Source organism: Artemia sp. Qi Xiang Cuo, chromosome 2 (genome assembly GCF_049724085.1).
Source record: "Artemia sp. Qi Xiang Cuo chromosome 2, ASM4972408v1, whole genome shotgun sequence".
In the NCBI taxonomy this organism is placed as follows: domain Eukaryota; kingdom Metazoa; phylum Arthropoda; class Branchiopoda; order Anostraca; family Artemiidae; genus Artemia; species Artemia sp. Qi Xiang Cuo.
In genome coordinates, this window is record NC_142795.1 from 24099807 (window position 1) to 24112206 (window position 12400).

Consider the following 12400-nt stretch of genomic DNA (forward strand, 5'->3'; position numbering starts at 1 on the left):
CGTTTTGACGCATCTATTGGTATCAAAATTCCGCCTTTTAGAGTTTCAGTAACTATTGAACCGGGTCTCTCGTTACTTACAGTTCGTTACCACGAACTATTAAATAAACCTTTCATATCATGTACCAATGTCTATGATTCTTATTCAGGAAATATTTGAAAATAACTAAAAATGGATTAATCTTTACTTATAGTGAAATAAAATCTGAAGGCAGACTGTTTGTCAGAAATGCCCAAGTTTCGATTTTTCGAGCAAGGCTAAAGGTTATGATTTTGGGCTTGTACATATTTCAGAAGACTAAAAGAGAATAAATTTCGGGATTATTCCCCTCCCCCCCCCCGCATATTTTTCACGTTCTAAAAAGAAAATTTGTCCGTTTTCAAGGTTTACTGCAGTGGCGGATCCAGGGGGGGGGGGGTGAGAGGGCGCGCACCCTCCCCTAGCGTAGTCTAAAGTTGTATAATTTACTTAATTAACTCAATTTTGTGTTAATTTAACTTGTTCCTAACGCAAGTTTATCGGATCAACCTATTTTGCCCCCCCCCCTATTTTTTCGGATAAACCTATTTTGCGCCCCCCTAAAAAAAAATCCTGGATCCGCCCCTGGTTTGCTGTGGGGCGGATCTGAAGCTTTTTTCTGGGATGATCTCGGTCTCTGAGCTACCCAAAGTCGATATCTATGGCAAAATCATCATGGTTAATTTTCTTAAGCTACTTTTGAGTCCAGATGATATGTGCTAACAAATTCTTGACTGGTTATGATTTATGTGTCTGCGTACCCTCCGGTGGCTATGTAATGTGACGAGTTGATTTAAGTAGTTAAAAAAAATACATATATAGTTCGCTTATTATTCAGTAAATTGAAATAAATAAACCCCAGAGATTTCTGAAATTATTCTGCCAAACCGGGAAAAAGAGAACTACAATGAAAAGCGAGTAGCTTAGTTTGGTTTCACAATTGTTTTTGTTTTAGCCTTTCGTGATCTTAACCTTTTTCATTTGCAATTATTTATCTTAATTTGGCTTTTAATTGTTTTGCATAATTTAGGCTGTTACCATGACCTTGCTTTCTTAATTTCTAGATATTGTGAAGATTGGAGACGCGATGTCTGTCTGCATCGAAGTGTTCAATCCGAGTGGTTTCGACAGTCAAATTCGCAACTGCTATGCTTACGATTCAAGCGATGTAAATGCATTAGCAACAACAAGCATAAGACTGACAGATGATCTAGGATGCCCTTTGAAAAAAAAACTTCTTGGTGCATTTCAATTTGACAAGTCATCAACGGCAGATAAACATGTTCACATAAGCATAATGAACGCTTTTACATTCCCTGATAAAATGGACGTTTTTATTGGATGTGAAGTTGAATTGTGCAGAGGTGGATGTGAAACCTGTAGTGGTGATGGAATAAGTCCGGTCGTAAATCCAACAATAAACATACCCTCTCTCGAAACAAGTCCTTGTAGGCCAGGTGATATCAGGCCGCAATGCCGAACAACGATCAGAACAACCACTCTTTCCCCAACTACCATTGCTCCCTGCTTACCAGGGGATGAAAGAACGGAATGCCCGATTATATGTACAAAAGAGTTTTTTGACGTAAGATGTACTCCTACTACAACAACCGTAAGACCTTGCGTCATTGGTGATCCACGGCCACAATGTTTGACCACAATTACAGTTCCTTTTATTTCAGTTACTACGCCCGGGCCTTGTGGACCAGGCGATCTCCGAGAGGAGTGTCCTATTATTTGTAATTCAGTTTTTACTGATTTCCGTTGCCCTCCCAGTACAACCACACAAAAACCATGCGCTCCAGGTGATCTAAGGCCACAATGCCCAATAATTTGTAATGAACGATACAGAGATGAAAGATGTCCGAAACCTACAACAACAACAACTCAAATACCTTGCACCAATGGTGACCCTAGGCCTGAATGCCCAATTATTTGTAATGCAGCCTTTACTGATTTCCGGTGCCCCCCGGCTACAACTACGGAAAAACCATGTGTGCCAGGTGATTCTAGGCCCCAGTGTCCGATAATTTGTAATGAAATATATACAGATGAAAGATGTCCCAAGCCAACTACAACTGTAACAACAGCTATTAGAACAACTATTAGCCCCTGTCGACCGGGTGACGTGCGACCTGATTGCCCAATAGTCTGCAATAAAGAATATCAAGACATTCGATGTCCTAGACCTACAACTACTTCTGCTCCTTGTGTCCCGGGTGATCTTCGACTAGAATGCCCAATCATTTGTACCGAAATATATACTGATGAAAGGTGCCCAAAACTAACTACAACCACTACAACTGAAAAACCATGTGTCCCTGGAGACCAAAGACCTGACTGCCCAATAGTATGCAATCCTCAATATCGAGATCCACGTTGTCCCAAACCTACAACTACAACCCAAGCTCCATGTCTTCCTGGTGACCCAAGACCTGAATGCCCAATAGTGTGTAACTCGCAGTATCAAGATGAGCGTTGTCCCCAACCTTCAACTACAACCCGTGCTCCGTGTGTACCTGGTGACCCAAGACCCGAATGCCCAATAGTATGCAATCTCCAATACCAGGATCCACGTTGTCCCAAACCCACAACTACAACCCAAGCTCCATGTGTCCCTGGTGATCCAAGACCCGAATGCCCAATAGTGTGTAACTTTCAGTACCAAGATGAACGTTGTCCCAAACCTACAACTACCACCCGTACTCCATGTGTCCCTGGTGACCAAAGACCTGAATGCCCCATAATTTGCACAGCAGACTATCAAGACCGGAGATGTCCAAAGCCAACAACAACACCTAAAGTGTGCGGTATTTCCGATCCTGTAAGCCCTGATTGCCCTTGTAAAAGAAGAGACTCGAGACCGCAATGTCAAGTCACATCTCCTCTCGTTAACAAGCCAAAACCACCCACTACACCACATTCCACCAATATCCAGTGTCAACCAAATGACTCAAGGCCACAATGTAACATTCACCATGCTTTTCATGGTTATCTCACTGCCAAACCTAATAAAAATAGAACACTTCCTCCTTGGAGGCAAGCAAAGAAACAAAACCGTAAAAGACGGGATATGGCCCACAGTATAGATAATATAGAAATGAGGGTCTTAGGAAGGTTCAGAGTAGCAGTATAGAATGGAAGATTCGTTGATATGAGGCCATTGTTGTGGAAGCTAGTTTCATTTATGTAAATTTGTCTTAAAATGCCCTCTGCCTGAAAAAAAACTCACATTAATTAAAAAGATGTTTCTTCTCAGCTTCCACAATATGATTGTCAATAATGTGGAAGTGAAGAACAAATATCTGAACAGTTTTGACAATTTATAAACCTATTTGTGTGTTATGGATGATTTATTCTTTGTTGCAAAGCCTTAGTAAATGACTTTGGCGTCTTTACCTTTTCTATGTCTTTTCAATAATAAAACATTATATAAACGTTTTTTGTGGTAACTCTCTCTATATATATATACTGTAAAACAGTGACTCGCAGAGTATTTGCGTTTTTGTAGCAAAGAGTCTGTTTTATCCATAACAAATAGTCCTATCTTTTCTTTTGAGCCGGTATGAACAACAATATTTTTCACACGATAATCTCATTTAAGTTTACATACTAAAAAATTCTAAGATATGTTTTAAGGAAAATAGATCATTCAAAGTTCATTTAAGATAAACAGATTATTAAACATAAACAGTTCATTTTAGGAAGATTCAATTGTTGTTAAATTTTGATTTCACCGAAGTCCAAGAAAATAAAAATGTTTCCACATTTTAAATATTTTTAAACTTTGTGTTTATTATATTTTTATTATTTGAAAAATTTGCAAACTTTTAAAAGTATTACGTTGTTGTTTAACCACATTCTTTTTGTTTATTCTGCATATACAATACCCTTAGAACGATGGCAATCGGATTAAACTTCGAAGACTATACAATGCTGCTGACAGAGTGAAAACGCTGTTAAAACTCCATCATCTTCAAACTTTTCTCTAATTCTACTGATGATAACTTGCTATCAAGTTTCCCTTCTAAATTGTCTTTGCAATTCACCAACAGATTAAATTCGCGCAAAACATTTTTTACACGAAAACTTTAATCAATATGGATGGGCTGTCCAAAAACAGTGGGTCCATATTTAAATATTTTTAAACTTGAATTTATTATATTTCCATTACTTGATAAATGTACACAGATTCAATGGCATAGCAAGGTCTTGTGACACCCAGGGCTGAGTTTCAACTTGTCCCTACCCCAAACAAACATTTAAACATCATTGAGTCTTATTTGTTTATGGTGGAAATATACAATTAAAAAAAGCTATTTAAAGTGTTGGGATTAAGGAGTGACAGGTAAAGTAAATTGCGTGCTGTATAACATTGGTATGTAAACATTTTAATGCAAATAACTTACATAAATTTAAGCAAAACAACACTTTTATGCATATTAACATTATTATTACAATATCAAACAACACAATTTTAATTCGTGGCTTACATTAAGTAAGGCTAAAATGGGCAGGGACTTTTATAATAAACGTTTTAAGGGGAAATAAAAGAATAGCTCTAGTCTTTGTATTTTACTATAGGCCTATCCATGTTTTTTTGTACTTCGACTTCAAACGCCCAGGTAATTGAATGATATATAGGCTGTATATTTTTTTTATCTGGCTGTATATTTAAAAAAATGTAATGTATTTAAAACCCATGTTTCCATTCAGAACCTCTTCTTTCTAACTTTGTTTTCTGCAAACTTCGAAATAACCTCATCAAAATCTATGTTTTTTGCTACACTGTTTTCAATAGATAGCATGGCTAAGCTCGATAGTCGAGCTTGGCTCATAGTAGATCTGAAATAGCGTTTAATAAGCTTGAGTTCAGAAGAACTATTATCGCAAGAAGCAACAGGTTTTTACCTGACATTAATTAAAAATAAACTTTTTCAACAAAATAAGTTTAAAAAAAGGAATTATGAACTCCATTAAACCAAAAAGAACAAAAATAAACTAAAATAATCTGCCAAGAATATAACTTCAATAAATAAGAACCAATAATTAAAGGAAACTCAAAACAAAACGAAATTAAAATAAGAAGGAGCCAAGCTCAAAGAGAGTAAAAATTGACATGAGCAGGATACTAAGTCACAAGCCTACTAAAAGCCAGAATATATCTTTTACTTCGCTGAAAAAATTAAAATAAATTTACTGAAAAAAATCTGCATTGTCAGTTTAATATACATATGCTGATATTTATTCCTTAAAATCTTAATTGATTTTTGATTTCTTAAAGTTGGAAAAGTGAAAACATTTAAACGAATTTTTTCAGTAAAGTTCTTAATAGCCATCTCAAAACTTCTATTAGATGCATTTTGGGACAATTCAACGTGTGTGTGTGGGGGGGGGGGTGCTCCCCTCTCATCACTTTGACTCTTAAAAAGAACACTAGGGCTTCTTGATTACCAATCCAAACCCCCCCCCCCCCGCGAAGTTTATATGACCATGCTTTCTATAAAAAGCTTATACCAGGGTATAACTCTGAGGGATGGGTTTTTTTTTATCCTCAAAGACAAAATTTCCAGACTGTTCTGATGCGATGGCTATCCCTTTGATCACTTTCTACTAATAAAAAAGACACTAGTCTTCTCAGTTCCATGAGCCCTTTTTGAACCTTCTACGACAAAAATTTCTATAAAAAAACCTTTTATTCCCCAAGGGCATAACTTACAACCCTTGTCCTGAGGGCTATGGGGGGAGGATTGTCATCCTCAAAGGCATAATTCCCAGACCATTCAACTACGTTGAACAAAATGACCATATCAAACTTTTGATTGGAAATGTTTGGAGAAATGATGGGCGTGGGAGGGGGAATTCTACCTCCGAATACTTTTGAATATTAAAACAGGCAATAGCCCTTTCAATTTCCAATCGAATGAGCCCTTTTTGAAATTTCTACGACAAAGCTTTCTATAAAACGTTATGTGCCCCCAGGGCATAACTTACAACCTTAACCCTGAGGGCTGAGGGGGGGGTGATCTTCAAAGACCTAATTTCCAGAACTTTCAGCTACGTTCAACAAAATGGTTATCTCAAAATTTTGATTGAAAGTGTTGGAGAAATGGTGGGCGTGAGAGGGGGGTTAGTTACCATCCAATCACTTTCAACTATTAAAAAGGGCCTCTCGATTTCCAATTGAATGAACCCCTTTTGAAGTTTTTATGACAACGCTATCAATACAAACCTGATATGCCCCCAGGGCATAACTTACAATCTTTGCCCTGGGGGCTCTGGGGGGTTTGTCATCCTCAAATACATAATTTCCAAAACTTTCAACTACGTTGAATAAAAGGCTATCTCAAAACTTTGAATGGATGTGTTTGGGGAAATGGTGGGCATGAGAAGCGGGTTAGTTGTCCTTCAATCACTTTCGGCTATTATAAAGAGCATTAGCCCTTTCAATTTCCAGTCGAATGAGCCCTTTTCGAAGTTTCTACAACACCACTTTCTATAAAAACCTCATATGCCCCAGGGCATAACTTAGAACCCTTAACCTAAGGGCTGTCGGGGGGGGGGGGTGTCATAATTTCCAGAATTTTCAACTACGTTGAACAAAAAGGATATATCAAATTTATGATTGCATGTGTTTGGGGAAATGGGGGGCGTAAGGGGGAGGAGTTAGTTGCCCTCCAATCATTTTCGACTATTAAAAAGTGCACTAGCCCTTTCAATTTTCAATCAAATGAGCCCTTTTTGAAGTTTCTACAACATTGCTTTCTATAAAAACTTTATATGCCCCCAGGGCATAACTTAAAACCCTTTCCTTGAGGGCTGGGGGGGGGGGTTCATCCTCAAAGACATAATTTCCAGAACTTTCAACTACGTGAAAAAAATGGCTATCTCAAAATTTTAATTGTATGTTGTTTGGGGAAATTGTGAGCGCGGGAGGGGGCTAGTTGCCCCCTCCAATCATTTCCAACTATTAAAAGGACACTAGCCATTTCAATTTCCCATCGAATGAGCCCTTTTTGAAGTTTCTACGACAACGCTTTCTATATAAACCTTATATACCCCCAGGGCATAACTTACAACAGCCCTACAAAATGCCCTAAGGGCTTTTGTAGGGCTGCGGGGCTGTTAACCCACAGGCCTAAGGGCTGTGGGGGCGGGGCTGTCATCCTCAAAGACCTATTTCCAAAATTGTCAACTACTGTGAACAAAATGGCTATCTAAAAACTTTGATTGGATATGTTTGGGGAAAAGATGTTTGGGCGTGAGAGGGGGGTTAGTTGCTCTCCAATCACTTTTGACTATTAAAAAGGGTACAAGACCATTGAATTCACAATCGAATGGGTTCTTCTTAAAGCTTATACGACAAATCTTTCAATAAAAAACTTTATATGCCCCCAGGCCATATCTTACGACCCTTGCCCTGCAGATTGTGGGAGGAGTGTCCTGCTCAAAGACATAATTTCCAGAACTTTAAACTGCGTTGAACAAATTGTCTATCTAAACATTTTTATTGAATATGCTTGAGGAAATGGTGGGCTTGGAATGGGTATTAGTTGCCTTCCAATCACTTTCGACTATTAACAAGGACACTAACCATTGCAATTTTCAATCGAATGAGCACTTTTTGAAGTTCCTACGACAACGCTTTCTATAAAAACCTTATATGCCCCCAATGCATAACTTACAACCCTTGCCCTGGGGGCATGGGGGATTTTTATCCTCAAAGGCCTAGTTTCCAGAACTTTTAACTACGTCGAACAAAATGGGTTTCTCAAAATTTTGATCGGATGTGTTTGGGGAAAGGTTGGTCGTGAGATGGGGTTAGATGCCCTCCAATCACTTTTGACTATTAAAAAGGGCACTAGCCCTTTGAATTTCCAATCGAATGAGCCCTTTTTCAAGTTTCTAAGACAAAGCTTTCAATAAAAACATTATATGCCCCCAGGGCATGACTTACAACCTGAGCCCTGAGGGCTCTGGGGGGAATGTCATCCTCAAAGACCTAATTTCCAGAACTTTCAACTATGTTCAACAAAAATGCTGTCTGAAAATTTTTATTGGATGTGTTTGGGGAAATGGTGGGCGTGAGAGGGGGGTAGTTACCCTCCAATCAATTTCGACATATCAATAAATGGCACTAGCCCTCTCAATTTCCAATTCAATGAGCCGCTTTTGAAGTTTCTACGACAACGCTGTAAAAAGAGTATCTATAAAGACATTATATGCCCCAGGGCATAATTTACAACCTTTACCCTGGGGGTTCTTGGGGGCTTGTCATCCTTAAAGACATAATTTCCAGAACTTTCAACTGCGTTAAAAAAAAAGGCTATCTCAAAATTTTGATTGTATTTGTTTGGGGAGATGGTGGGCGTGAGAGGGGGTTAGTTACCCTCCAATAATTTTCAACTATTAAAAAGGGCACTAGTCATTTCAATTTCCAATCAAATGGGCCCTTTTTGAAGTATATACGACGACACTTTCTATAAGAAACTTGTATGCCCCAAGGTTATAACTTACAACCATTGCCCTGAGGGCTATGGGAGGGGGGCTCTTCTCCTTAAAGACCTAATTTCCAAAACTTTCAACTACGTTGAACAAAATGGCTATCTAAAAATATTGATTGGATGTGTTTGAGGAAAAGGTGGGCGTGAGAGGTGGGTTAGTTGCCCTCCAATGACTTTCGACAATTAAAAAGGGGACTAGCCCTTTGAATTTCCAATCGAATAAGCCCTTTTTCAAGTTTCTACGACCAAGCTTTCAATAAAAACCTTATATGCCCCAACGGTATAACTTATAAACCTTGCCCTGAAGCCTGTGGGGGAAGTGTCCTGCTCAAAGATATAATTTCCAGAGGTTTCAACTGCGTTAAAGAAAATAGTTGTTTCAAAATTTGATTGGATATGTTTGGGGTAATGGTGGGCGTGGCGTGGAAGGCGTGGCGTGGAAGACCTAATTTCCGAAATCTCCAACTACGTTGAACCAAAATGGCTATCTAAAAAATTTGATTGGAAATGAATTGGGAAATGGTGGGCGTGAGAGGGGGGTTAGTTACCCTCCAATCACTTTCGACTATTAAAAATGGCACTAGCCCTCTCAATTTTCAATTCAATGAGCCGATTTTTAAGTTTCTACGACAACGCTATCTATAAAGACCTTATATGGCCCAGGGTATAACTTAAAACCTTTACTCTGGGGGCTCTTGGGGGTTTGTCATCCTCAAATACATAATTTCCAGAACTTTAAAATGCGTTGAATAAAATGGCTATCTCTGAACTTTGATTGAATGTGTTTGGGGAAATGGTGGGCGTGAGAGGGGTTTGCATGTTCTCCATTCACTTTCGACTATTAAAAAGGGCATTAGCCCTTTCAATTTCCAATCAAATGAGCTCTTTTTGAAATTTTGACGACAAGACCTAATTTCAAGAACTTTCAACTATTTTGAACAAAATGAATATCTAAAATTTTTGATTGGATATGTTTGGGGAAATGGTGGGCATGAGAGGGGGGTTAGTTGCCCTTCAATCACTTTCGACTATTAAAAAGAGCACTAGCCCTTTCAATCTCCGATCGAATGAGCCCTTTTTGAAGTTCCTACAACATCGCTTTCTATAAAAACCTTATATTCCCCCAGGACATAACTGACAATCCTTTCTCTGAGGGATTTGGTGGGGGGTGTCGTCCTAAAAGACATAACTTCTAGAACTTACAACTACGTTGAAAAAATGGCTATTTAAAAATTTTGATTGTATTTGTTTGGGGAAACGGTGGGCGTGAGAGGGGGTTAGTTACCCTCCAATCATTTTCAACTATTAAAAAGCGCACTAGCCATGTCAAACTTCCAATCGAATGCGCCCTTTTTGAAGTATCCACGACGACACTTTCTATAAGAACCTTGTATTCCCCCAGGGCATAACTTACAACCCTTGCCCTGAGGGTTGTGGGTGGGGGGGGTGTCATCCTTAAAGACCTAATTTCCAAAACTTTCAACTACGTTGAACAAAATGGCTATCTAAAAATATTGATTGGATGTGTTTGAGGAAAAGGTGGGCGTGAGAGGTGGGTTAGTTGCCCTCCAATGACTTTCGACAATTAAAAAGGGGACTAGCCCTTTTAATTTCCAATCGAATGAGCCCTTTTTCAAGTTTCTACGACCAAGATTTCAATAAAAACCTTATATACCCAAGGGCATAACTTATAAACCTAGCCCTGAAGCCTGTGGGGGGAGTGTCCTGCTCAAAGATAAAGTTTCCAGAACTTTCAACTGCGTTGAAGAAAATGGCTATTTCAAAATTTTGATTGGATGTGTTTGGGGAAATGGTGGGCGTGGAAGGGGTGTTAGTTGCCCTCCAATCACTTTCGACTATTAAATAAGGCAGTAGCCATTTTAATTTCCAATCGAATGAGCCCTTTTTGAAGTTTTTACGACAACACTTTTTGTAAAAACCTTATATGCCCCCAGGGCATAACTTACAACCCTTGCCCTAAGGGCTGTGAGGGGAGTATTCACCTAAAACCTAATTTATGTCTGGAAATCAACTACGTTGAACAAAATGGGTTTCTCAAAATTTTGATTGGATGTGTTTGGGGAAATGGTGGGCGTGGAAGGGGTGTTAGTGGCCTTCCAATCACTTGCGACTATCAAAAAGGGCACTAGCCCTTGCAATTTCCAATCGAATGAGTCCTTTTCGAACTTTCTACGACAACTCCTTCGATACGAAATGCTCTGGTCTAAAGGAAAAAAAATAGATAAATAATAATACATTGTGCAAACATCGTTCTTTGCTTAGGCAGCGCTATTGCGCTGCCTATGATAATGTCAGGTAAAATCTAAATGCTAAAGTTAGATTAGGATAGAGTCAGGAAGCTCATATTTAACTATAAACCGCAGTAATCTCAAAGAAGTCTACTTCAGAGCCACTTTTTCAGGAACGTTTGCCACTAATAAAAACCTCCTCAGACATGGGATTTCATTTGGCATGTCTCCTTAAGATATTTCTTCGTCATTCTCAACTAAACACCCCACTAAGTTTAGCACTTCAGTTTCTGAGCTCTTTAGGAAGCTCCTGGTCTCCAAGATAGCAAACCGAAGTGATTTTCCTTCCATGCCTTAGCAACGCGTGTTGATTTGTTGTCATTCTTTTTTAGAGTTTTTGTTCCCGTTGGGTCGAGTTACTTAAAGTTCATTACATCGAACTGTTTGACCAATAGCCAATTTTGTTAATTTTGTTATAATTTTGTCTCATTAATTTTGTCTCTTAATAGCTTAGTTTCGTCTCATTAAGAGGGGCAGAGGGGAGGGGCTGCAATTTTTATGGTAAGAAGATTATATTTAGAAATAGTTTGAATGGCAAGTCCAATTCTACCACAATCTTTTTTTCTGTTGTTTTTATCTCAGGATTAGCCTTAGTACAGGGTTTATAATTGTTCAAACATAAGAAGTTGTGGAAGTAGGTCTATTTATTTAGAAAAAAAAATCTAATGCCCTAATTCGAGCAGTGTCTATTTCGTAAAATTACATTCACTTACATAGCAACTTTCCTAGACCGTAAAAAGATCCTAGACTGCAGTTGAACCACTCAATCAAGCATGGGTGCCCGCAAAAAATATTGCAGGGGAGAGTGCATCAGGATCGCAATTGTTAGGGGAGGAGAAGGAGGGGAACACATTTGAAGATAAAAGGTTATTTGCAATATAAAATTCTCAAGGAAAATAGAAAAGTACTTAATTTTTACATACTAAATAAAGTAAAATTCGACAAATTTTTAAATGGTGAAGACTCCTGGCAAAATTATCAATTCCTTTAATTGGTACTTTTATTATACTGCCAACACTCAAGAAGTGAAGTTAGGTTAATCCGGTACTTTCCCATTACATGGGCACTTCTAATAAGTCAAGTTTGGTTAATACTAATGAAATAAAATAGGATGAATATATAATAGTTTATAAACAAATTTGGGCTATATATTTGAACATTAGGGGGGGGGGGTAAAGCAGGGCATATATTAAATACGTAACCTAACCTAACCTAGGTACCTTTGTCTCCCCCTAAACCCCAAAAAACAACAGTTTAAATATAGTTCCTGGAGTGAGAAACCCTTTATTTATACAGCGTAAACCTGTTTTTCATCACGCGTCTCGGTCTATTTCGTGACTGCTTTCCTTGTAGGTGCCCATATAATGGGTAAGTACCGTTAATCCTAATAAAAATACCAAAACATGATAAAAATACTGTACTTTATGAACAGATTTGGGCAATATATTTGCAAAATAGGGGTGGGTGGGTGGTGGTAGCCTGACCTAAACTAACCTTACCCCAGCCCCCCTAATTAATGTACAGATATATATGGCTCATATTATATATTCCAATGTGTTCTGTCACCCG

The 12400-nt window shown here is 38.4% G+C and overlaps 1 protein-coding gene across 1 annotated transcript in view; it reads left to right on the top strand.

Annotated features, from left to right (window-relative positions):
• The window catches only part of LOC148955028 (uncharacterized), a 76427-nt gene extending 72968 nt beyond the window's left edge, over positions 1-3459 (top strand). The window contains exon 5 of the mRNA XM_089099810.1: positions 1083-3459. Coding sequence (XP_088955936.1) covers positions 1083-3154 — 2072 coding nt within the window. The 3' untranslated portion in view covers positions 3155-3459. The remainder of the gene's footprint in view (positions 1-1082) is intronic.
• The last annotated feature ends 8941 nt before the right edge of the window (positions 3460-12400 follow it).